This window comes from Chiloscyllium plagiosum, unplaced genomic scaffold (genome assembly GCF_037043375.1).
Source record: "Chiloscyllium plagiosum isolate Xiang-an unplaced genomic scaffold, Cpla_swu_hap1 HiC_scaffold_20, whole genome shotgun sequence".
NCBI classification, from domain to species: domain Eukaryota; kingdom Metazoa; phylum Chordata; class Chondrichthyes; order Orectolobiformes; family Hemiscylliidae; genus Chiloscyllium; species Chiloscyllium plagiosum.
In genome coordinates this window covers 25,792,837-25,819,564 of record NW_028270158.1, presented here as the reverse complement: position 1 = coordinate 25,819,564, position 26,728 = coordinate 25,792,837, and the positions used below count along the sequence as shown (strand labels likewise).

Here is a 26,728-nt window from a genome sequence, read left to right as displayed (position 1 = left end):
GAATTATGAGTCATAGAAAATAAGCAAGAACTTGCACTTATCAAGCATTTTCACAAACTCAAAAATGTATTTTATCCAATGAAATACTTTGTGACATTTACTCACTCTTGGATTGTTGGAAATATAGCCAAAATTATGCATATAGCATAATCTATTAAATACAATAATGACCAGAGCATTACAAAAAACTGGCCAGGATACTAGGCTCGAGGATATTTCACGTATACCTGGGGACAGACAGGGCCTCTGTTTAATGTGAAAAATAGCACTGACAGCAGGACTCTATCAGCACTAGCTTTTGTGCCAAATTCATGGAATGATACTCAAAGCCTTGAGATGCTGATTTGACAGTGACAGTGTTGCCCAGTGGGCTACAAATGACAACCAATATGTATAATTTCCCCCTCTTTCGCAGGTTCTGTTTCAGAGATGAGCCCAAGGATTAGCATTTTAGGAAAACAAAGTTAAATTTCTCTCAACTTAAACTTAGGCAGTATATGGAATCAAATCACTGCAGCCTGAGTACACAGAGGATATTTTAATAGATGTTTTTTTTCACTCACAGTTCAACATTTACTTTTAATAATGAGTCAGAAATTGATGATGTTTATTCTTTGACAATGAAATGAATTGTTTAAGAACTTTTTTGCATTTTCGTCAAAACATGATTAGCAATGAATAATAAAAGGGAGCTAATCAGAGAAAGGAGGGTGAAAGGACAAGGATGATTGGGGGAGTGGCGGAGGATGGGGACAAGTGACAGAGGAAAGAGGGGCAGAATGCAAGGGACGAAGGAATAGAGTGGACGACATTGTAAGGTTATTCTTTACAAATGATATTCCAATCTAGTAACACAGAATCTGACCCAGAATGTGCAAATTACTTGAAAAAAGTTTGACAGGAACCTTAAGGAGGTATTCAGTTAGGGATTAGCAACATCCAATATGTGTAACTCTCAATGAGGCTGATGCAGCAAGTGCTAATGGACGGTCTAGGCCATCATTGTACTAGCACTGAGTGCTCCTGATCTCAACAGATAGGAAATTGAGCCTGTGAGATTTTGAAACAAAACCTGTGCTCTGTGGCCAAAAATCTCTAAATGTGGATAACATTGTGTGCTGACCACACACTACTAAGCACAAGCTGCTACCACCCTGTGCCTACCCCCTCCATTTTATTCATTCTTTGTACACTTCGCATTGAGTTAATGTCTCTTGGACCATCTTGATCACTGTTCTTCACTACCAGTGGGCATCCCTCAGCTCAGTGACGCTCTTCAGGAAGTGGCTGTGTGTGGCATAGAGTTGGAGATTTTGGTCAATATCAGCCCACTGGACAGAGCCAGCATCATCACCTGAATGCAAATCCAACTGTCCCACACTGTCTCCTGGAAAGAGAGAAAGAATATTACTGACAGACATATTAATGCAATCCTTCTCATAAATGAAGAAGAACTTGTATAGTTATTGTGCCGTTCATCAATTCAATACAGTCAATGATGTATTTTGAAATGTAATCACTCTTGGAATATTGGAAATGTGGGAGAGAAATCTGGTCCTCTTCCTCATCCCATCGCTCCTCCCTTTCCTGCTCTTCAACATCCAACTCCCCAACTTATCTTCCTCCTCCTCGATCTTCTCTTCCCTCTCCATATCTCCAACTTCTCTTTTTCTCATGTACCTGTCTCATCATGAAAATTTATTGCCACCGTTTCCACCCAAGCATTGTCAGTGTTTCGAGGATCATCCACGTATCCTGCATACACCTGGATGGGAAAATTAGGAAAACAAATACAGTGAACGGGCTGCACTGAATTAGGTTAGTCCAAGTTCTTGACAATGATTCACATGGAACTGGTCCACCTCTTTCCTAGCATTAACAGGAGTCCCATCCCAACTCCAGTTCCAGAGTGAGACCTGGAAAAGACACATAAGATTTTCTCTGCTTACTCACTTCCTTGGAATTCTCTTTACTGAAAATACTTTGGAACAGTCTCCTCAAGCGATTCTTCTCAGACGTGGAGGCAGCCAGAGAATCAAGAGCTTCTTCCCCAAACTCACGTTTCAGGGTCACTGACACAAGCTCCCCATCATCTACCATGCCCTACCAAGAGAGGGAGAGACTATTAAAAAGTAAAAACAGAGGTTAGAACATCAACCTTTTTGCCTGTGCAGACTTGAGGGAGCACTACCTTATTGAAGATGCAGGCGTTTGGTTGTGGCATTAAACTGAGACCTCGTCTGCCTGTTCAAGTGGTGGCAAAAATATCCCATGACACACTTTTGAAGAGCAGGAGAGTTATCCTGGACAGTATCTGTACCTTGCTGAACATCCAGTCATCCACCAGGATCACTCAGCCCTTGGTCAAGACATGGGCAAAAGAGCTGAACTCCAGAAATGAATAAAGGCTGTTGACATCAAGGCAGTGTGGCATTAAGGAGCCTGAACAAAACTAAAGTCAAAGTGATTCAGGGAGAAAACTTTCTGCTGGTCATCCCGAGTACAATAGAAAACAGTTGTGATTGTTGAAAATCAGTGTCGGTGTTCCTCAGGGTAGTGTCCTAAGTCCAACCAGTTTCAGCTGCTTCATCAAGACTTTTACTCCATCATAGGGTCAGAGGTGGGGATGTTTGCTAGTGATTGCACAATGGTCAGCACCACTCTCCACTCCTCAGATACTGGAGCAGCCTATGTCCAAATACAGCAAGACCTGGACAAAATTCAGGTTTAGGCTGATAACTGGCAAATAACATTCATGCGAATGACCACTTTAGCAAGAGACAATGCAACATTCAGCCCATTGAGTCCACATCAATGCTCAGAGCATCCCACCCAGACCCACCTCCTATCCTTTCCCTGTAATTGTGCAGTTCCCTTGGCTAATTCACCTCATCTGCACACCTTTGGACTGTGGGAGGAAACCAGAACACCTGGTGGAAATCCATGCAGACACAGGGAGAGTGTGCAATCTCCACACAAACAGTCGCCTGATGCTGGAATTGTACCTGGATCCCTGGTGCTGTGAGGCAGCAGTGCTAGCCACCTTGCCGCCCAACTTGATTAGCACACAGTTCATGTGTTCAACATTTGCTCCCTTCACCATTGACATACAATGGAAGTAGTATGCACCGCCTATGAGATGCATTACAATAAATCACCAAGGCTCTTTCGACTGCATCTTCCAAACCCATGACCTCTATAAGGCGTACCACCATCTGCAAGGTTTATCCCAAGCTCCTCACCATTCCTGACATGGAACGGCATCATCATTCTTTCTCAGTTGCTGGAACTGGATTCTGATGCTCACTCTCCAATAACTTGCGTGTGCTTATACCTGAACCATATTAACTGTACCATTTAAAGGCAGTCCATTACCACCTTCTTGAGGGGAATAAACACTGGCCCAACTAGTGATGCTAAGATCCTAAGAAGAAATAAAAACCATTGGGGAACAAAACAACTTGGGCCTTAGGGTTATGAGGGTAACTGGTTAGAGCAGGAGGGATTGAACAGAGCGAATACATAACGATCTAATGTAAGTGCTCATCTGCACTCACCCCAGGAATTGCCCATTCTCCACAATCCTTTCGTTTTATTGCAACAAACTGCAGGATAGGTTTGCCGGATTGCTCATGAATCACCTTCTCTCCTGCCTCTCTCTTCCATCTGCAAGAGAGAAGGAAAACATCCATCAGACAGCAACAAAATGAGGCCTTAAAAGTCACAATGACCATTAATAAAGAAATCTGTCACAGTGTGAGAGCTCGGAGGGCAGAGGTGACAGTGAGGTGAACTACAAAATGACAAACATTTTCTTGCAGTCCTTTTGAAATTGCAAGGGATTTTGATGCGGTAAATAAGGAGGAACAATTTTCGGTGACAGGAAGGTCGATAACTAGTATGTACAGGTGGAAGTGGGTACTATAGATGATGGAGATTAGAGTCAAGATTAGAATGGTGCTGGAAAAGCGCAGCAAGTCAGGCAGCATCCGAGGAGCAGGAAAATCGATGTTTCGGATAAAAGCCCTTCATCAGGAACTAGTGTGTACAACTGAGTGGCTTGCCAAGCCATTTCACAGGGCAGTTAAGAGTTAGAAGTCAAATGTTGGCCAGACAGGGTAAGAAAGGCAGATTTCCTTTCTCAAAAGATATACTGAACCATGTGATTTTATCACAGTCTGGTAGTTTCATGCTCATAATTAGTGTTACTGGTTTCTTAATCCACTTTTATTAATTGTTTAATTTAAATTCCACCAGCAGTTGTGGTCAGTTTTGAAACCATATCGCTACACCATTAGCCTGGGTCTCTCATTTACTGGACTCCTTGAAGTTCAATAGCACTGTATCACTTGAATCCCCCACTATCTACAACCTGGAGTTTACTATTACTGGACCAGCTACATAAATACTGTGGTTACAGAACAGATTCAAGGCTGGGAAATTGCACAGCAAATAACATGCCTGCTAAAATCCCTGAAGATTGCCCAATATCTACAAGGCACAGTAAGGTGTAATGAAATAATCAACACTTTCTTGGATGAGCATAGCTTCCACAATACTGTGGCAAACATCCAGTTGACGGTTCATCTGTTTTAGTATATTTTTCTTTCATTTTATGAACTAAAGTTAGTAGGAGAGAATGAATAAATGAAAATGAAGCACCTTGAAGCCCACAGCATTAAGAGCTTCGGGTTATGTTGCTGTAAGAGGTTAACAAGTATGAAGGTAAGGTTGTTAAAATGCTGGGCTTTAGTGATTGCCCAGAACACCTGAAAGAAATGTCAAGCTCAGTAGGTTACCCATGTTTGTTTAGTAAAATCAAAGTTTTAAAGCTGGAGCTATTAAAACATCAGGTGGGCTCACTAATGTGGTGAAAGCTTGCACTAATGGCAGTCCACATAGAGTTAGAGCAAAATGAGCTTAATAATATCCAGTAAATTCTAAAGGTCAAGTTAAGCACAGCTTGGAGACTGGTGGAGTTTAAAAAGCTCTTTGGTTGAAATTTACCTAGATGTATTACTGCTGGGAGACGGCTGACATGGGAGAAGTGGGTCCAGGCGGCAAAGGGGCTGCTGTTAGGAGACTCCAGGCAGTTAGGGCTCAGGAAAAATATCAGAGAGTGATGGCTCCATGGCACAGCACCAGGTTAGATTAGAAAAGTGTTGTGAATTACTGATAGTTCAATGTAGCTGAGTGGGTGAAGAATGACCACAAACAGAGCTTAGTGAAACCCAGCAGCTCTGTGAAGCCAGCTGTTTGATAAAAGCTGAAATTATGATGATACCTTTTAAAGAAATGTTTGTTCATGGGATGTGAGCTTTGGTGGGTAGGCCAGCATTTATTACCCATCTGACCGTCCTGGAGAAGGTGGTGATTAGCTGCCCTCTTGAACAGCAGCAGTCCCTGTTGTGTAGGTAAACCACTGTGTTGTTAGAGAGAGTTCCAGGATACTGACCCAGCCACAACGATATAGTACGGAGTCAGGATGGTATGTGGGTTGGAGTAGAACATATAAGTGCTGTTGTTCTCATGCATCTGCTGCTTTTGACCTTCTAGGTAGTAGAGGTTGCAAATTTGGAAGCTTCTGTCTAGGAAACCTTGGTAAAATATTACAGCCACATCTTGTAGTCTCCCACTAAGTAGTGGTGATGGAGTGAATGAATGTTGAAGGTGTTAGACAAGATGCCAATCAAACTCATTGAGGCCAATGGACAGTATACTATTAAGTTTCTGGCTATGCCTTCTGGATGGTAGACGGATGGGGATCAGGAGGTGAGTTACTTGGATTCCTAGCCTCTGAACTGCTCTTGTAGTCAATGTATTTGTACAACAGGTCCAATTCAGTTACTGGTCAACGATAACCCCACGATGTAGATACTAGTGGATTCAATGATGAAAATGTCAAGGGGTAATGATTGCATTCTACATTGTTGAAGATGACAACTGCTTGGCATTTGTATGACACAAACGTTACATGCTTCTTGTCAGACCAAGCCTGGGTGTTGTTTAAGTTTTGCTATATGGACAGATTATTTCGGTATCTGAGGAATTGTGAATGTTGTTGAACATAATACAATCATTAACAAACATTCCCACTTCTGACCTTACGAGGGAGAAAATTGATACAACTGAAATGGTCAGGCCTAGGACACCAACATTAGGAAATCCTGCAGTAATGTCCTTCTGACTGATCGCCAGCAACCACAACCAGATCCTTTGTGGTAATTAGAGGCTTTGGAACAGTCTGTCGTCAAGGCAGAGAGATTTTGAAGGTGTTCCAAGACAACAGCTTCAAGAGTAAATAATTGGAATCCCTTGAAGGAGGCAGAGTTTTAATGAGATTTGGTGAGTGACAGTGTCGCTAACATCTGAGTCAAATCTCTCTTGACTGCAATGGCTTTTTGAACTGCAGTCAGTGTGGTACTCAAAGACAGTTAAGCCGTTAATTCATATTTACATTATTTTAATTCTGAATGTTGGAATCGCATACAACACTAGGTTGTTTGGAATTGCCAGTTTACTGGTACAATATGCTTATTGAGTCATTATTATGTTTAACATTATTACTTACATTTGTTCAGGTTTGTATACTGAAGATTTTTTTTTGCCACTTCAATTAAATCCTGGAATCCTGTCACTTATTTACCTAGCCTGATACTTTCATATGTTCTATTTAAGAGATTATGGTCCATCAAGCCAGATCGTAACAAAGGTAAAAACAATGATTGCAGATGCTGGAAACCAGATTCAGGATTAGAGTGGTCCTAGAAAAGCACAGCAGTTCAGGCAGCATCCTAGGAGCAGGAAAGTCGACGTTTCGGGCAAAAGCCCTTCATCAGGAATACAGGCAGAGTGCCTGAAGGGTGGAGAGATAAGTGAAAGGAGGGTGGGGTGGGGAGAAAGTAGCATAGAGTACAATAGGTGAGTGGGGGTGGGGATGAAGGTGATAGGTCGGGGCGGGGCGAGGGTGGAGTGGATAGGTGGAAAAGAAGATAGGCAGGAAGGACAGTGCTGAACTGGAAGTTTGGAACTGGGGTGAGATGGGGTAAGAGGAAATTAGGAAACTGGTGTGGGCGCAGGTTTTGCAATTCCTGCGGTAGCATGGGAAGGTGCCAGGATGGGAGGGTGGGTTGTTGGGGGGTGTGGACCTGACCAGGTAGTCACGGAGGGAACGGTCTTTGCAGAAGCCGGAAAGGGGTGGGGAGGGAAATATATCCCTGGAGGTGGGGTCTATTTGGAGGTGGCGGAAATGTCGGCGGATGATTTGGTTTATGCGAAGGTTGGTAGGGTGGAAGGTGAGCACCAGGGAGGTTCTGTCCTTGTTACGGTTGGAGGGGTGGGGTCTGAGGGCGGAGGTGCAGGATGTGGACGAGTTGCGTTGGACGGCATCTTTAACCACATGGGAAGGGAAACTGCAGTCTCTAAAGAAGGAGGCCATCTGGTGTGTTCTGTGGTGGAACTGGTCCTCCTGGGAGCAGATACGGCGGAGGTGGAGGAATTGGGAATATGGGATGGCATTTTCGCAGCAGGTAGGGTGGGAAGAGGTGTAATCCAGGTAGCTGTGGGAGTCGGTGGGTTTGTAATAATGTCAGTGTCAAGTCGGTCATCATTACTTGAGATGGAGAGCTCCAGGAAGGGGAGGGAGGTGTCAGAGATGGTCCAGGTAAATTTAAGGTCAGGGTGGAATGTGTTGGTGAAGTTGATGAATTGCTTAAACTCCGCGCGGGAGCACGAGGTGGTGCCAATGCAGTCATCAATGTAGCGGAGGAAGACGTGGGGAGTGGTGCCGGTGTAATTACGGAAGATGGAACCAACAAAGAGACAGGCATAGCTGGGGTCCATACGGGTGCCCATGGCTACCCCTTTGGTCTGGAGGAAGTGGGACGATTCGAAGGAGAAATTGTTAAGGGTGAGGACCAGTTCGGTCAAACGAATGATAGTGTCGGTGGTAGGGTACTGTTGGGGACGTCAGGAGAGGAAGAAACTGAGGGCTTGGAGGCCTTGGTCATGGCGGATGGAGGTGTAGAAGAATTGGATCATAACAAAGATCAATTATGCTCATAATTGGGATCATAAAAATACTCAAGATGTTTGGCATGAGCCAGGTCATAGAAGCCACTTGATCAAAGTGCTGTCCACCATTAATGCAATGGCAGTATATACCACATGCTAGTAGCACGACGTCAAGTGTGACTCACCAACTGCCCTTCGATGAATGTAGAAACCCATAACCTCAAAGGGACAAAGGATAGGAGAGTCAAGAGAACACCAGCATCTGCAAGTACCCCTTCAAGTCACACACCCTCCTGACTTGGCAATATATCGCCATTCATTTCCGTATGTGGTCATTGGAACTCTCTCCTTTACAGCACTGTGTGTGTGCCTATACTACACGGCCTGTAGCAGTTCGAAAAGGTCACTCACCACCACTTTAAGGGCAATCAGAGATGGGTAATAAATGCTGAATTTTTCAGCAATTCTCACATGCATTGAATTAATTTTTAAAAAAACACGCAGATTTAATTTAATAGATAAGAGAGGAGATGAGAAATTCACTGAATTGATTTGAGAGGATTAGAAGTGAAGGGAAAGCATTTTCAGAGCCACGGGGCAAAAGTGGGACAAAACTGCAGCTTTACCAAACAATTGGCATCGGCACGATAAGCTGAATGGCTTTTTTAGTGAAGTCCGAGTTTATATGAAATCTGCAAATAATTCTGAACAGGGTGGCAGTAAAGCTAGTGTTTCACGTGTGAAAATGACCAAAATTTACACATTAAATAAAGGTTTCTGAACTTGAAATGTGATAAGCTATATCAGAAGCATTGGAAGCTTGAACAGTCTATTCAAGGTTACTCTCTGTGCCCAATTACAAATTAATATATTTTAAAATCATTGAAAGTAAAATGATGGTTTCCTACAGAAGGGAGCAGACTGAGTGAGCGAGGATGCCTAAGTAGCTATGTAGGTCAGGCACCACCCTCTCATCACTGACGATCTAGGTTCAAGTCTACAACAGGATTGAAGATCTCCTTTTCCTAATGGTCAAGGCAGAGTTTATGCAGCGGAACTACAATCCAAACCTCTCACTCCATGAGTCAGAAGACCATGGATCTTGAGCACAGGGTATTGACTGCTGGGGAAAAGCCGCATGTACTGAGGTGTCATCTTTTGGATGAAAAATTAAACCAAACTCCCATCTGCTGTCTTAGGTGGATATAGAAGTTTCCATGGCGCTATTTTGGAGAAGTGTAGGAGAGTTCACAACCAACATCAGTAAAGTAAGAGGGTTATCTGGTCATTTCTCTTTGTATGACTTTGTAAATGTGTCTTAATGTAGAAAATGCAGCAACCACGACTTTATATCATATGTATGTAAATGGCTGTAAAACACTTTGGAACCTCCTGAACTGTGATTATCTAAATACAAACTATTTCTCCACACTACAAAAACCCACTGTATGGTTCAACCAGGCTTAGATTAATCTAAAGGCAATGGTCCAGCACTGTTGATAGGCTGACCATCTCAGTTTGCTTATTACATACCGTGTGACAATGGGATCAGCAGCATGGTTTGGTCCCCATTTTCCCAACAATCCTCGAGAAGTGATTCCCGTTCTTCCCATTGGATTCCTACGGATAATGTCATAAGCATGAGTTATCAAAGTGGTAATATTCGTAGTCTGATGAGAGGTCACAGACTTGAAAAGTTAATTGTTTTCTTTCCAATAATATAGCATGACCTGCTTAGTATTTTCAGCATTTTCTGTTTCTATTCTGAATGTATCTGATATTTAAAAAATGATTCTTTGTATGAAATATCTGTTATAAAAGTACTTTTCACGCCTTTTAAATGATGTCCTCTGGCTCAAATCATCTGGCATAGAACATAGAACAATACAGCGCAGAACAGGCCCTTCAGCCCTTGATGTTGCGCCTACCTGTGAACTAATCTAAGCTCATCCCCCTACACTATCCCATCGTCATCCATATGCTTTTCCAAGCACTGTTTAAATGTGGCTGCGTTAACTGTATTGCCTGGCAGGGAATTCCATGCCCTTATCACTCTGAGTAAAGAACCTGCCTCGGACATCTGTCTTCAATCTATCACCCCTGAATTTGCAGCTATGCCCCCACGTTCAAGCCGATGTCATCATCCTAGGAAAAAGACTCACTGTCCACCCTATCTAATCCTCTGATCATCTTGTACGTCTCTATTAAATCACCTCTTAGCCTTCTTCTCTCCAATGAGAACAGACCCAAGTCCCTCAGCCTTTCTTCATAAGACCTTCGCTCCAGACTAGGCAACATCCTGGTAAATCTCCCCTGCCCCTTTTCCAATGCTTACACATCCTTCCTGCAATGGGGCAACCAGAACTGTACACAATATTCCAAGTGAGGCCGCACTAGTGTTTTGTACACCTGCAGCATGGTTTGGAATATTGCGTGCAATTCTGGTCTCCTTCCTATCGGAAAGATCTTGTCAAACCTGAAAGGGTTCAGAAAAGATTTACAAGGATGTTGCCAGTGTTGGAGGATTTGACCTATAGGGAGAGGTTGAATAGGCTAGGGCTGTTTTCCCTGGAGCATTGGAGGCTGAGGGATGACCTTATAGAGCTTTATAAAATCATGAGGGGCATGGATAGGATAAATAGGCAAAGTCTTTTCCCTGGGGTGGTGGAGTCCAGAACTAGAGGGCATAGGTTTAGGGGTGAGAGGGAAAAGATATAAGAGCGACTTAAGGGGCACCTTTTTCCATGCAGAGGGTGGCACATGTATGGAATGAGCTGCCAGAGGAAGTGGTGGAGTCTAGTACAATTGCAAATTTAAAAGGCATCAGGATGGGTACAAATAGGGTCGGAGGGATTTGGGCTGGGTGCTGGCAGGTGGGACTAGATTGGATTGGGACATCTGATCGGCATGGTCGGGTTGGATCGAAAGATCTGTTTCCGGGCTATACATCTCTATGACATCTCAGCTCCTGTACTCAATCCCTCTACCAATAAAACCTAACATACTGGTTGCCTTCTTATCAGCACTGTTAACCCGGGTGGCATCTTTCAGGGATCTTTGTACAAGGACACTAAAATCCCTCTGCACATCCACATTACCAAGAATCCTTCCACTGATCCAGTATTCAGCCTTCCTGTTATTCTTCCCAAAGTGAATCACCTAACATTTATCTGCATTGAATTCCATTTGCTACCTCTCAGCCCAATTCTCAGTTTATCTAAGTCCCCCTGCAACTTGCAATATTCTTCCACACTGTCCACCACTCCACCGACTTTAGTGTCATCTGCAAACCTACTAACCCATCCACCTATGCCTGCGTCCAAGTCATTTTTACAAATGACAAACAGCAGTGGTCCCAAAACAGATTCTTGTGGTACACCACTAGTAACCGGACTCCAGACTGAATATTTTCCATCAACCACTCGTTGCCTTCTTACAGAAAGCCAGTTTCTAATCCAAACTGCTAAATCACCCTCTATCTCACGCCTCCACATTTTCTCCAATAGCCTACCATGTGGAACGTTATCAAAGGCTTTACTGAAGTCCATGTACACCACGTCAACTGCCCATCCCTCATCCACATGCTAGGTCACCTTTTCAAAAATTCAATGAGGTTTGTGAGACACGACCTGCTTTTGACAAAACCACGTTGACCATCTCCAATCAAATTGTTGCTTGCTAGATGATTATAAATCCTATCTCTTATAATCCTTTCCAAAACTTTTCCTACAACAGACGTAAGGCTTAGTGGTTTATAATTACCTGGGTCATCTCTCTGCCCTTCTTGAACAAGGGCACAACTTTTGCAAACCTCCAGTCCTCTGGTACTAAACTGTAGACAATGACGACTCAAAGATCAAGGCCAAAGACTCTGCCATCTCTTCCCGAGCTTCTTGGAGAATCCTCAGATAAATCCCATCCTGCCCAGGGGACTTATCTACTTTCAAACATTTTAGAATTGATAACACCTCCTCCTTACTAACCTCAATCCTTTCTAGTCTATTAGCCTGTATCTCAGTCTTCTCCTCTACAATACTCTCCCTTCCTTAAGTGAAAACAGATGAGAAATATTTGTTTAACACCTCTCCGATCTCTAGAGTCCACACACAACTTGCCACTTCTGTCTTTGACTGGCCCTATTCCTACCCTTATCATCCTTTTATTCCTCACATACCTATAGCTTTGAAGTAACAATCAAACATTAGATTTAATATTTTCTAACCTTCAACAAGATCCCTTTTTGATATTCTCTACAGATTGCATTTTTCTGATTCATTTCATTTAAATGTGGGATTATGTTTAAAGTTGCTGTACTCATGACTATCATCCATTGTCATTTTTGAGCCAACACTGGCCACTGTATGAGATTTGATCACTGTTTTAGCATAACTCTGAACTCTATTCTTCAGCGCTGGTGGCTATTTGAATCCAAAAGCTGATTCACTTTGTAACTTGTGCTGCTGCTACGCGTTGAGACATTAACACTGATGAGCTTACAATTACAATCAAGTGCCTCACCCTAATCTCCCTTTGTTAATTCAACAGCACCCATTTCAGATTTATAAGTTTTTCTCCCAATGAGCAAATTTCACATCATCAGCTTCAAATTTGATTTTCCATTTCTCTGCTGACTTGGCTTCCTGATTTAAGTCCATTACAAACTATTAATTCCATCTTCTAGTTCAATGGAGCCTCCCTTTTGAATATAGTTTGAAGAGCTTAGAGCTGCTTTTGATGCCTGCATCATTTTTGAAGTGGGTACCAATTAGCCACATGCACATTTCCTTTTATGACTTATCCTCTCTGGTAGCTGTAGCTCAGTGGCCAAGGGTTGTTCAAGACCCTGCTTAGCACATTATCTGGGTATACTTACATGGGAGTGCTGTTTTCAGATTAGATTGATGAAGAAAGAGCAGTAGATGTTGCTGAAATGGACTTCAGCAAGGCGCTTGACAAGATTCTGCACAATGGACTGGTTAGATCACAAAGAATTCAGTGGGAGCTCACCATTCAGAACTGACTCGAAGGTAAGAGACAGAGGGTGGCGATGGAGGGGTGCTTTTCAGACTGACGGGCTGTGAACAGAGGTGTGCCACAAGGATCGGTGCTGGGTCTACTGCATTTTGTTATTTAGATAAATTACACCTCACTTGATGAAGGAGCAGCACTCCAAAGGTTGTGATTTCAAATAAACTATATCTTGTGACTTCTGACTTTGTCCACCCCAGTGTAACACCAGCATCTCCACATCGTTTATATAAATGATTTGGAAGTGGATGTAGGAGGTATGGTTAGAAAGTTTGCAGCTGACACCAAACTTGGTGGTGTAGTGGACAATGAAGAACATCATCTCAGAGTACAAAGGGACCTTGATCAGATGGGCCAATGGGCTGAGGAGTGGCAGATGGAATTCAGTTTAAATGAATATGAGGTGTTGCATTTTGGTAATGCAAATCAGGACAGGTTTTATACACATAATGGTAGGACCCAGGGGAGTTTTACTGAACAAAGGGACCTAGGAATGTAGTGCATAGTTCCTAGAAAGTGGAGTCACAGATCAACAGGGATAGTGAAGAAGGTGTTTAGTATGTTTTCCTTTGTTGGTCAGTGCATTGAGTATAGAAGTTGGGAGGTCATGTTGCAGCATTACAGGACATTGGTGAGACCACTTTTAGAATACTGCGTTCAATTCTGGTCTCCCTGCTATAGGAAAGATGTTAAACTTGAAAGGGTTCAGAAAAGACTTACAAGGATGTTGCCGGAATTGGAGGGTTTGAGCTATGGGGAGAGGTTGGATAGGCCGAGCATTTTTTCTCAGGAGCGGAGGATGATAAAATCATGAGGGGCATGTACAGGGTGAATATCTGAGGTATTTCACCCTGGGTAGGAGAGTGCAAACCTGGAGGGCATAAGTTTAAGATGAAAGAGGAAAGGTTTAAAAGGGAATTAAGGGGCAACTTTTTCATGCACAGGGTGGTGATGTATGGGATGAGCTTCCAGAGGTGGTAGTAGAGGCGGGTACAATTACAACATTTAAAAAGCATCTGGATGGGTACATGAATAGGAAGGGTTTAGAGAGATATGGGTCAAATGCTGGCAAATGCGACTAGATTAGTTTAGGATATCTGATCAGCATGGACAAGTTGGACCAAAGGATCTGTTTCCATGCTGTATAACTCAATGACTCTATGAGATGTTAAACCAAGGTTCCATCTGCCCTCTCAGATGGATGTAAATGATCCTATGGTACTATTTTGAAGAACAGCAAAGTGTGTCCTCTGTAGTGCCTTACTGGACTGAGTTACATGGGGCCGAGTCAGTCACTTGATTATTACGGTAGCTATCACAATCTTCTTTAAAGACAGCAACAATAACTTGCATTTATAGAAACATGGAAAATGGGAACAGGAGTAAACTATTCAGCCCTTTCAGTATTCTTTGCAATTCATTATGATCATGGCTGATTATCCATTTCAATGGCCTTCTTCCCCATGTCGTTTGATACATTTTCTCCAAATGCTATGTCCAGTACCTTCTTACAATGTTTTGGTCTCAACTGTTTTGTGCGTCAGCAACTTCCAAAGGCTCACCATGCTCTGGATGAAGAAATTTCTCCTCATCTCATTCTATGGATATTCCAGTACCCTGAGACTGTGACCCTCTGATCTGGACTTCCTGTCATCAGCAACATCCTTCCTGCTTTTACCCTGTCCAAGCCTGTTCGAATTATATAGATTTCTACAACATCCCCTCTTAATGTTTTGAACTCCAACAAATGTAATCCTAACTGATTCAACATCTCCTCATACTTCGGTCCTGCTATCCCAGGAATCAGTCTGGTAAGTCCGCTGGAGAGCAAGAACATTCTTCTTCAGATAAGGAGATTGAAACTGCTCACAATATTCTAGGTATGGCCTCACCAAGGCCCTCCATAATTGCAGCAAGACATCACTACTCCTGGACTCAAACCTACTTGCTATGAAGACCAACAGTGTGCTTTCTTTCCTGTCCTGTACCTGCATATTTACTTTGACTGGTGTATGAGGACAATTAGGTCTCATTACTCATTCTCTTCTCCCAATTCATAGTCTTTCAGATAATAATGTGTTCCTGTGTTTGCTGCAAATGGAATAACCTCAACTTATCCATATTATATTACACCTGCCATTCACACACCTTGTCCAAATCAAACTGAAGCATCCTTCTCATAGTCCACCCTCCCACCCAACATTGTTTCACCTGCAAAATTTGGAGATATTACATTTAATTCCCTCATCTAAATGAATATATATTGTGAATAACATCTTTAACATAGTAAAATATCCCAGAATATTTCACAGTATGTCACCTTGCAAAATTTAGTTTAGGAAGGACATTCTGGAACTTAGGGCCCGGGCAACAGAAGGCATGAAATCAATGGTGGAGCAATTAAAATCTGGGAACTTGAGACATCCTCTCATCGATTCTAAACTTGGTGATTTACCATGATAGTGAATGGCATGAGTACTCACTGAGGCAGCTTATCTTCATCTAGTTCATAGCACCCCAGATAACTCCTCCGATCGATTTTACCATCCAGAGCATTGAATTTTGGACCATGTTCTGATTGTCCTGTCTTCCTGTACCACAAACATATATTACAGGGGAAGCAGGCAGCTTCTTTTGTTTCAAAAATATGCAAGGAAATTAAAGCTGACAGATAGAGCAAACCTGCATACAATGTGGAAGACATCCTCAGGATGGGAGGGGGACAGATAGGGAGGGCAATCAGAATGGGGGAAAGAGACATGACAGGTAAGGACAGGTATGGGGTGGGCGACAGACAGAAGGGGCACTCAGATGGTGAAACAGACAGAGAGGGCTCGTCGGAGAGGGCAGACACTGAGAGACAGACAGATTTTGGGTGAGCACATAGGCAGAGACAAACTGCCAAACGTCTTTGTACACTGGGTGAAGAGACCCATAGTTAGATATGGAGGGCTCTCACTCTCTCTCTTTTTCTTCTAACTCACCCTTCCTCCCTCATTCCCCATCTTACCTGAAGTCAGGATCTGCCCACTCAGGGCTAGCCTGGACACTGCCTGCTGTGTAATCCACTGGCTCATATTCTGGCCATGCCAAGCTCCAGCTGACATAGCTGTCAGGAACAGTGAAGCGCTGGACCTGAGACCCTGGATAGGGGGAGCTTCGTGCCTTGACGTGAATCATTGGTCGGTTTCCCATGTTGTGATGTGAGGCGTGGCACACTGGGTAAGTTGCAGGCTTGTACCAACTGGATTGGGTGAGGCAGACACTGAAGTGGAAACACTATCATTAAGAACTTATTTCTTGAGAAACTCAACCCCAAATAACATCAGTCTCTCACTAAATAAACCATTTCTACCTCAACTCTCTCATTCATTGAAATCAAGTCATGAAAAACATTACATCAATGCAAATTCTTTACTAAATTCTGGCTTATATTGTGCAGTCAAATTTTTCAGATTTTCTTGAATTGACCTGGCTGTGAGATATTCACTTAATTGCAACTTATATCACCTAAACACACTTATTTGCTACATCGTTTAGTATACATGGCACCCTATACATGGCATCCAGTTCAAAGCCTGTTTCAGAAACCTACCCCTCCCCATCAACCTCAAACCCCTCATTTCGCTGTACCTGTTCAAATCCTTCTCAAGTCACTTGGTAATTGGAGAAAATGGTATTCTGACCCGCCCTGATCTTGGTGGATCGAGAGACTGCTGGAAATCTCTCTGTCGGAGACACTGGCTGCTGTTGGTTAGAAACAGAAACCTTCGACTGAGGTTCTCCCTGAGCGGAATGATATAAATAAATCAATGACTGCTGGTCACTGCAGACTGGAGTCGCATATGCTGGTGGAACAAGATTAATTATTTTTATATTTCTGTTGCTATGAGATTGCTGTCAAACGATGGAACTTGCTGAATAAAAAGCTCATGTCCCTGACTCACTCCCTAAAGTCAGCCACTTATAAGCATGCAAGCAATTTTAAAAAGGCTTTTTTGTTTATGGCTGTTCAGCATTGTTTATAGCTTTGTTAATGATCCAATTCTCCTGTCAGTGTCTGGTCTGCAGCAATATGATAGCCAAGTGCCTTTTCAATAACTCACTAATAGTGGCAGTGTGTTAAAAACTCCAACCACAAAAGGCACTGTAGCTCAGTAGGTATCATGCTTCCCTTGGAGTAAGAAGTTTGTTGCCTTATTTCACTCCAGAGATGAGCAGATAAAATATAGTTCATTTGCCATGGGAGTACCGAAGGAGTACTGCACTGTTTGAGGCTCTCTCTTTGGCAATGAGACATTCGCCAAAGGACCCATCTGCCACCTCAGGTAAAAGATCCCATGGGACTATATGGAGAAAATGTAGGAAGACAGCTCAAAGGTACCCAATAAGTGCAGTCCGCTGATTCGTACACAACAGGCCTAAACAAGATGACAACACACCCAGAGACTCTAGCCACCCAGCCATACATTAAAGGCACCTTGGAGATGACGAACAGACTGCTCCAGCCCCTATGCATCATGGTAGCCCACAAACCTACCAGCACACTGAAACAGCTCCTGATGAATTTAAAAGACCCCATACTAACATCCAGCAGAACAACATCATATACAAAATACCCTGTAAGGACTGCAACAAACATCATATTGGACAGACGGGCAGGAAATTAACCACCAGGGTACATGAACAGCAACTAGCCATCAAAAGACATGACCAACTATTACCAGTATCCATACACACAGATGAAGAGGGACACCAGTTCGACTGGGACAATACATCCATCCTAGGACAGGCCAAACAAAGACACACACATGAATCCTAGAGGCCTGGCATTTAAACTGGAATTCCACTAAAAGAAATATCGATTTGGACCCATTTGTCAACCTCTCAAAAAATGAGCCAGACGTGATATCACCCACAACAAACCCAGACACATAAATAGCAAGCGGAACAGAACACCAACGCTTCACTGGAGGCTCACTGTTGATGCTACCTACCATGGTGATGAAACATCTGAGAACAAATCTACCAGCTTAGCGAGCAGACTTATAACCTAAGCAACCACAGATCAGTATCTGGCATGCATTAGGAATGTGGGGGGAGGTGCTGATTACATGAATAGGTCAGCTTTAGCCAGGACAGCTCATAAATACTGTCAGTGAGGTTTGATCAAAAGGAGAAAGATAGGTGACTAAATGACCGTTCCCAGAGAAGGCAAACCTATTCCTGTCGATTTTATTTTTATTCACCTGTGGAGCAGGGGCATTACTGGCTGGGCCAACACTTACTGCCTGTCCCTGGTTGCCGTTGAACAGGTGGTGGTGAGCTGCCTTCTTTAATTGCTAAAAATCACACAACACCAGGTTATAGTCCAACAGGTTTAATTGGAAGCACTAGCTTTTGGAGTGCCGCTCCTTCATCAGGTGGTTGTGGAGAACACAATTGTAAGGCACAGAACATATAGCAAAAGTTTACAGTGTGATGTAACTGAAATATACATTGAAAAATACCTTGTCTGTTGAGTCTTTCATCTGTTCGAATACCATGATAGTTTCACTTCTTTCATGTGTAAATCACAAAACTTTTTTTAAAAAATTGCATTCTCAGGTTAACTGTAACAATTGGTGTTAGCTAGACAATATGTTGAAGGTGTTAGCCCCCTGTGTTCTCTGACTGTGCCATGATGTTTAGATTGATTCTAATCTTAAAAAGTGAGATAACAGAGATTTATAGGAGTTCATGCAGTTTTTGAGCAAAGTACAATGTAACTCTGCAAGTACAAATTCACCCCACAAACATATATGTATATGTGTGCATGTGGGTCTTTGTGTCTGTCTGGGTTGGGGGGTTGTGAGTGTGACAGAGAGTGAATGTGTGTGTGTAGTGAGTGTAGAGTGTCTTAAGTCTGTGAGGGGGTGCATGTGTGAGTGTATGTGTCTGGGGTAGGCGGTTGTGAGTGTCTGTGAGAGAGAGTGTATATGTGTGTGCGTGAGTGTAGAGTGGCCTAAGTCTCTGAGAGGATGCATGTGTGAGTGTGGCAGTGTGTGTGTCTGTAAGGGTGTGTGTGAGTGTCTGTGTGCGTGTCTGTGTATATGTGTGTCCGTGTGTATGTGCTTATATAGGAGTGCATGTGTGTGTGTGTCTGTGTGTATAGTGCAATGGTGGTCACCTGTAGTGTGACATGAACCCAAAATCCTGGTTGAGGCCCTCCCTATGGGTATGGAACTTAGCTATCAGCCTCTGCTCCGCCACTTTTCACTGCTGCCTGTCCTGAAGTCCGCTTTGGAGGATGGTCACCCGAAGGCCTGAGGACGAATGTCTTGAACCGCTGAAGTGTTCCCCAACTGGGAGGGAACACTCCTGGTGTTAATTGCAAGAGAATTTGGGAGAATGGGGATTTTACCATATCTGGTCACTATAACATTACTGCTTGTGGGGGGGTCACTCGAATAAATTGCTGCATTACAACAGTGACTGAAGTTTAAAATTACTTTTATTGAATCTAAATGGGCTTTGGGTCATCTTGAGGTTGTGACAGGCACAGTATAAAGAGCACTTTTCTGCTTCAGCTGGTTTCTGCACATAAGTGTATTTTTCAACAGGGAGCAGAGAAAAAATCCTGACTGAATTTTCTTTTCCTCATGGACATCAGAATTGAACAGATTAAATTATCTCCACTATTGGTCCTGGCTGTAATATCCAAACTTAGTATTATTTGTAATCACAGCTGGAACCTCCCCATTTCCAGTGCATATGTAGGACTGAGTTCACCAAATTGACTACTCAGTTAATAAACCAAAACTGAAAGATTTGACTGCATCATTGTGATGAGACAAAAAAACCCTGCAGATTCTGGAATCCAAAGTAGACAGGCAGGCTGGAAGAACACACCAAGCCAGGCAGCACCAAGAGGTAGAAAAGTCAACGTTTTGGGTGAAACCCTTCTTCAGGTACTGAAGAAGGGTTACACCCAAAACATCGACTTCTCCACCACCTGATGCTACCTGGCTTGGTGTGTTCTTCCAGCCTCCTGCCTGCATCATTGCCATGCCAAGTACTAATGAGAAAATATACAGTGCAGATGGAGGCCATTTGGCCTATCATGGAATACTCTGTTACCCCACAAGCTTCACCTATCAAGAGACAGCAGTAACTTCAAAATCTGATTTGGAGTGTTGGACTGGGGTGTACAAAGCTAAAAATCACACAACACCAGGTTATAATCCAACAGGTTTAATTGGAAGCACTAGCTTTCAGAGTGCTGCTCCTACACCAAGTGATTAGATTCCCTACAGTGTGGAAACAGGCCCTTCGGCCCAACCAGTCCACACTGACCCTCCGAAGAGTAACCCACCCAGACCCATTTCCCTTTGACTAATGCACCTAGCACTATGGGCAATTTAGCTTGGCCAATTTACCTGACCTGTACATCTTTGGACTGTGGGAGGAAACCCATGGAGACAGGGGGAGAACGTGCAAACTCCACACAGACAGTTGTCCGAGGCTAGAATCAAACCTGGGACCCTGGTGCTGTGAGGCAGCAGTGCTAGCAAAAGTTTACAGTGTGATGCAACTGTAATTATACTTTGAAAAATACCTTGATTGTTTGTTAAGTCTCTCATCTGTTAGAATGACCATGATAGTTTCACTTCTTTCATATGTTACAGTTAACCTGAGAATGTAACCTTTAAAAAATGTTTTGTGATTTACATATGAAAGAAGTGAAACTATCATGGTCATTCTAACAGATGAGAGACTAAACAAACAATCAAGGTATTTTTCAAAGTATAATTGCAGTTACATCACACTGTAAACTTTTGCTATAAATTCTGTGTCTTACAACTGTGTTCTCCACAACCACCTGATAAAGGAGCATCGCTCTGAAAGCTAGTGCTTCCAAATAAACCTGTTTGACCTGGTGTTATGTGATTTTTAACTTCAAAGTCTGAGACACTGATCAGAGACAGAAACTGAACTTCAAAACTGAGAGTGGAGCTCAGATATGGCATGTCAAAGTCACTGTACCTGTGTCTGATCCAAATCCAGCATAGGAGGGCAGTGCATACTATGCACACACTCATTATTACTTAGATACACATTGTTTCTGCTCACATCCGCACCACCTAATATAATTTCAGTCCCATCATACCAACAGCTTTCAGCTTTTATTTTCACAACATTTATTCTCAACCTGCTCACAGTGACAGCCCAATACTTAATGATAACACTTAGCCCTGCTCACATCAACTGATAAGCACCCACCTCCAACCAAAACATACAGCCTACTACTCAATCATTGGCTAATCACTTCACTCGAGCCCAGAGCTCACTGACACACTTATTCACTCACTGACACACACACACTCTCTAGTCACACACACTCATTGATCACACTCACTGACACACACATTCTCTGGTCACACTCACCCATTGATGACACACACTCTCTAGTCACACACACTCATTGATCACACTCTCTGGTCACACTCACTCATTGATCACACTCACTGACACACACTCTCTCTGGTCACACTCACTCATTGATCACACTCACTGACACACACACACTCTCTCTGGTCACACTCAATCATTGATCACACTCACTCTTAGTCCCATACTGACTACTCATTAGTCACTCACTGGTCACACTCAGATTGTGACGCTTGCCCTCCCGACACCCAACTTTACAGCAATGGCCCCGCCCTCTACAGGTACGGACCAATCACAAACGGAATTACCTTGAAAGGCAGTTGGCGTGGGCGGGCACCAACGTACCACCACTTCCGGTCCGCGGAGAAGCCGCTCCGGGTGGAACTGTTTCCCTGAGAATGTGTGTGTCTGTGGGAGAGGAAGAGTTTGGCGCGGCACCGGGATAGGGAGGGAGGGAGGAAGGAAGGAAGGCATTGACCCCGGGAAGGTAGAGGGGCAGCCGGGCCTTGGGGAGGCTGATCGTCTATCGGTCACTGCACGGAGGCCACCATTTGCCTTGTGAGCGTTAACTGGCCCTTTAATTCGGTTGAAAAGACTGACCAACATTTACATAGCGCCTTTCACATCCTTAAGGCGTGTTGTAGCCAAAGACGTGTAGACACTGTCATGATGTGGGAACCTTGCAGGCAATTTGAGTTCAGCACGATCCCACAAAGAGCACTGTGACACTGATACTGATGTGCACTTCCATAAATTAGTTGCCCAGAGCCAGCACACGAGGGAAAACCCCTGTCCTTTGTACAAGTCACTGTGGGCTTCTGCTTATCCACCTGAGGGGTTAGGTGAGGCTTTAATTGAATATCTCACTTAAAATGTACCATTTCTAATCGTGTAGCACTCTCTCAAACCAGTAATTGTGTGCCCCCCTGGGCTTTAATGTTCCTTTTTAACCTGGAGTGGGGTTTGCACCCACGACATACCCATTTAGAAACGTCAGGACTGTCATTGAGCCTCAAATGTGTGCTCCAATCTGGCGTACTTCATGGGCTACGAATCTAGCATGTACATAGTGAAAGGCTTTTTAAAGTAAATTTAAAACTTGTTTGACAATGCAACTAACTTCCACTTTCAGTACCAAGTTTGTTTTAAATAACTTGATCAATCAGGATATTAGTATTTTTGACGGTAGGTCCATAATTCAGTCAAAAGGCTCACACCCAAAACAAGGATCACCTTTTCCAGATGTGAATGGATTGTTGAAACCTTATCATTTTACTTCACGTTTTCCAGCACCTGTGGATTTATTTTTTCCTTTTTATTGTCTTTGTCCATTTGTATTTGTTGACAGGCTGCACGCATTCATAAAAACAAGGGAAGGCAAAGTGTATAGTTTACCAGGATGAACCGGGCAAAGGCAGTGGCAATCCGGCGCCCCAGCAGTGCCAAACCTAGTGGTGAGTGAGGCATCTTATGTAGATTTATTTTCTTTTGCCAAACGTTTGCTCTTTAGTGCAACTATTATCAAATTCGAAAAGAACTGTCTGGAAGCAGGTAATAGTCAGGTAATAGTCATTTTCACTTTTATCTTTCCCATAATTAATCCCTAATTACTAAACTTAGTGATCTCGGACTAAGCCCCACTCTCTGCAACTGGATCCTCAGTTTCCTGACGCACAAGCCACAAACAGTGAAGATTGGGGGACAATATTTCATCCTTACGAACACTCAACACTGGAGCCCCCCAGGGGTGTGTACTCAGCCCCTTACTGTACTCACTGCATACCCATGACTGCATCGCCAAATATCAGACTAATACCATTTACAAGTTCGCTGATGGCACCACCATAGTTGGCCGAATCTCAGATGGCGGCGAAACAGTCTACAGACGGGAGGTGGAAGACCTGGAAAAATGGTGCACTGAGAACAACCTAGCTCTCAATGCCAGCAAAACCAAGGAACTCATTATTGACTTTCGGCAGGATGTTACGCATGCCCCCCTACACATCAACAGCACAGAGGTGGAATGAGTGGAGAGTGTCAAGCTCCTGGCAGTGGTCATCAACAACAAGCATTCTTGGACTCTTCATGCGGGTGCACTGGTTACAAAGGCCCAACAACGTGTCGTCTTCCTCAGGCAGCTGAGAAACGTTGGCATGATGGTTAATACCCTTGCCAACTTTTATAGGTGCACCATAAAGAGCATTCTGTCTGTATGTATCACTACCTGGTATGGCAACTGTACCATTCAAGATTGGAGATGGTTACAGACAGTGGTGAACTCAGTCCGGATGATCACAAAGGCCAACCTCCCATCTATAGAATCCATCTACCAGGCCCACTGTCAAGGAAAGGCCGCCAGCATTCTCAAAGATCCATGCCATCCTGGCAATATTTTTCTACAACCTCGACTATGGAGAGAAGGTACAGAAGCCTGAACACATGCACCAGCAGGTTTTGAAACAGTTTCTACCCTACTGTTGTTATAATACTGAATGGACTCTCAAATTCTTAGCATTTGCCTGTACCTGTGTTTTTGTTTTGCCGCTGTTTACCTATTATTATCAATGTTATTTAACTCTGTGATCTGCCTGCATTGTTCCCAAGGCAAAGCTTTTCACTCTGCCTTGGTAATGTGACAATAAATTCAATTCAATTCCCTTAAAACTTGAACAGGGATTTTGAGAGGGCCAGTTTTCAAACTTTACAATGAACTGTGGTGAGAGATAGGGCAGCATTAATGCCATGGATGTATGAATATTTGGTGTTACAATAGACAATAGGTGCAGGAGTAGGCCATTCTGCCCTTTGAGCCTGCACCGCCATTCAATATGATCATGGCTGATCATTCCTAATCCTTATCTCCACTGTACATCTCTATGACTTCCTTTGGAATTGTACCCTGAGATTGGTACAAGAGGAGGCTATTCAGCTACTTGAACCTGTATTGCCATTCATATAGCTTGTGGCTGGTCTTAATTCCATCTCCCAGCCTTTGTTCTGTAGCCCTGAATGCCCTTCCCTTAAAAAAAATGATCAGTTTCACTTTTGAGAGATTTTGCAGAAAGATGAGATATTCCATCTGTTTTCCTAGGCTGGTTGAAAGGACAACATAGCAGGAAAACTCCTCTAAATTTAGTAAAAACATCATTAACATGTATGTGATCTCTGTTATCATTTTTGATGTTCAAATTTAAATTTTAAGAGATTAGCCTTACTGGAATTCACTTTAAGGTTAATAGATGGAAAGACCACTCTGCAATCGCTTTCCATATGTAACACCACCTGTCTCTGTTTCTCTTGTATTTTTAAAATTTATGTTAGGACATCCGCCCCCTGGGGACTTTATAGCGCTGGGTTCGAAGAACCAGGCTTCCGATGCCAAGGCGTCAGGAACACTGCTGAAGCCAGCGCAGACAGGATTACAGTCTGATAGGAAACGTGAGGGCTCGTCGGCCATGGCCTCCGCGTCTGGCCTCTCAAAACGCCCGAAGATCTCTTCCACTCCACCATTGAGTGCGCTTGGACGCCTGGCAGAGGCTGCAGTCGCAGAGAAACGGGCCATATCGCCTTCTATTAAAGAGCCATCTGTTGTACCAATTGAAGGCAAGTGTTGGCTGCAGGGTATTGAGTGATGCGCACCTTGCTGCATGATCTAATACCTGAGATTAAGAATAGCACACTCTTGCTTTTCGGAGCATTTTCACTGTGTTGACATCAAATTCATTGCATGTTTTGTAACTCTGAGTCATTACTTCCCAAAATTTAAAAAAAAAGCACTTGTAATTGGTATAAGAATAACAGTCATAGAATTCAAGAGAATATGGACAGATGAGCAACAGATTAAATGTTTGTGTCGTGAAATGTGAAATAATAGATTTTGCTGGGGCAAATGAGGAAAAGAACTATAAAGTAAGCTTTTAAAGGAGATGCAGGATCAGACCTACTTGGAGTATATGTGCAGAAATCTGTGAAAATAGCAGGGGAAATAGATGATTAGATTAGATTAGATTACTTAGTGTGGAAACAGGCCCTTCAGCCCAACAAGTCCACACCGACCCTCCAAAGAGCAACCCACCCAGACTGATTCCCCTACATTTACCCCTTCACCTAACACTACAGGCAATTTAGCATGGCCAATTCACCTGACCTGCACATGTCTGGGTTGTGGGAGGAAACCGGAGCACCCAGAGGAAACCCACACAGACATGGGGAGAATGTGCAAACTCCACACAGACAGTTGCCTGAGGCAGGAATTGAACCCAGGTCTCTGGTGCTGTGAGGCAGCAGTGTCAACCACTGTGCCTCCGTGCTGCCCATAACGTGGTGATAAAGGGATATGGACATAGAGATGTAGACACCAAAGCAGGGATATTATGATGAATCTTTTTTTAAAATGTTGGTTTGGCCTCAACATCAGTATTGTTACAGATTCTCAGCACTACATTTTAAGAATATAATGAATAAAAGAAAAACGTTGAGTCGTGCAAATCCAAGTGTACGTGCTCACCCTGGGAGACAACGAGGTTATTTGGGAAGTCAGTGAAAGAGGGGACAACGGAGCCCAGTTAGTTTCCTGAGCCTGATTAACATAGTTTCTAGACAATTTTGGTTATAAACACTGCCTTAATTTGATTAAAGCCAAGCTCTCTATTGTTTTTGAATAGGATGGCGATACCAAAAATTCTGCAATTTAAAACCCTGTTTATTTTTAGCTGTATAATTTTTTGCAAATAATAGAAATACCTTACTTTGTTAAGCAAAAACTCTGAACATTGAGCACTGATATAGTTTTATCTCCATCTCCACTTGACTGTTTGTTGTTTGAAGTATTGTATGTTTGATGAATGCTCTACGTGGCACTGTCCCAAGAGGGGCATTTTGGAGACCTGCATTTGAAGACTATTAACAGGACAGGGAGTGTTTGGAAAGACAAACAGCATTCTACTCTGCTCATTCCACTCACACCAATCTGAGCTATGCAGATAGGTTCTTGATTTGAATTACTCTATGCTGATTTGTCCATGAATCAGGCAGCAATCTAGTGATTATTACCTTGGACAATCTTTATTTGAAGTAATTATTCACTCCTAAGTGTTCAAAACTTTCAGTAAAATATCCTTCCTACACCCACCAATGTTGGTGATACCAGTGTGGACAATAGTGACTGGATCTCTCCTGTCCTTCTCAAAATTCCTCTTCAGTCTTGAGGAGATGTCCTTAACCCTTGCACTAGACATGCAACACTGCCATCAGGACT

At 43.2% G+C, this 26,728-nt stretch overlaps 2 protein-coding genes across 5 annotated transcripts in view; one reads left to right on the top strand and one right to left on the bottom strand.

The window, feature by feature from the left end:
- Positions 1–518: 518 nt before the first annotated feature.
- On the bottom strand, positions 519–21,657 carry LOC122560770 (ADP-ribose pyrophosphatase-like). Of its 2 annotated transcripts, none has more exons than XM_043711843.2 (8): positions 21,067–21,657; positions 16,052–16,306; positions 15,525–15,632; positions 9,547–9,633; positions 3,558–3,666; positions 1,954–2,103; positions 1,681–1,765; positions 519–1,387 (listed from the first exon to the last, which is right to left on the bottom strand). In XM_043711843.2, the coding sequence occupies exons 1-8, from the start codon at positions 21,120–21,122 to the stop codon at positions 1,242–1,244; spliced, it is 996 nt and encodes a 331-aa protein (XP_043567778.2). In that variant the 5' UTR covers positions 21,123–21,657; the 3' UTR covers positions 519–1,241. The 2 variants fall into 2 exon arrangements, with proteins under 2 accessions (XP_043567778.2, XP_043567780.2); XM_043711845.2 differs by lacking the exon at positions 21,067–21,657 and adding an exon at positions 16,675–16,801.
- A 275-nt stretch (positions 21,658–21,932) lies between these two features.
- Positions 21,933–26,728, top strand: part of ints1 (integrator complex subunit 1) — a 121,492-nt gene continuing 116,696 nt past the window's right edge. Inside the window, exons 1-3 of one of the 3 annotated variants that reach the window (XM_043711841.2) lie at positions 21,933–22,029; positions 22,820–22,925; positions 24,793–25,074. In XM_043711841.2, the coding sequence (XP_043567776.1) occupies positions 22,871–22,925; positions 24,793–25,074 (337 nt within the window). In that variant the 5' untranslated portion in view covers positions 21,933–22,029; positions 22,820–22,870. Of the gene's footprint in view, positions 22,314–22,819; positions 22,926–23,091; positions 23,893–24,792; positions 25,075–26,728 lie in introns of those variants that run through there. The other 2 variants (XM_043711839.2, XM_087997722.1) reach the window with 2 other exon arrangements.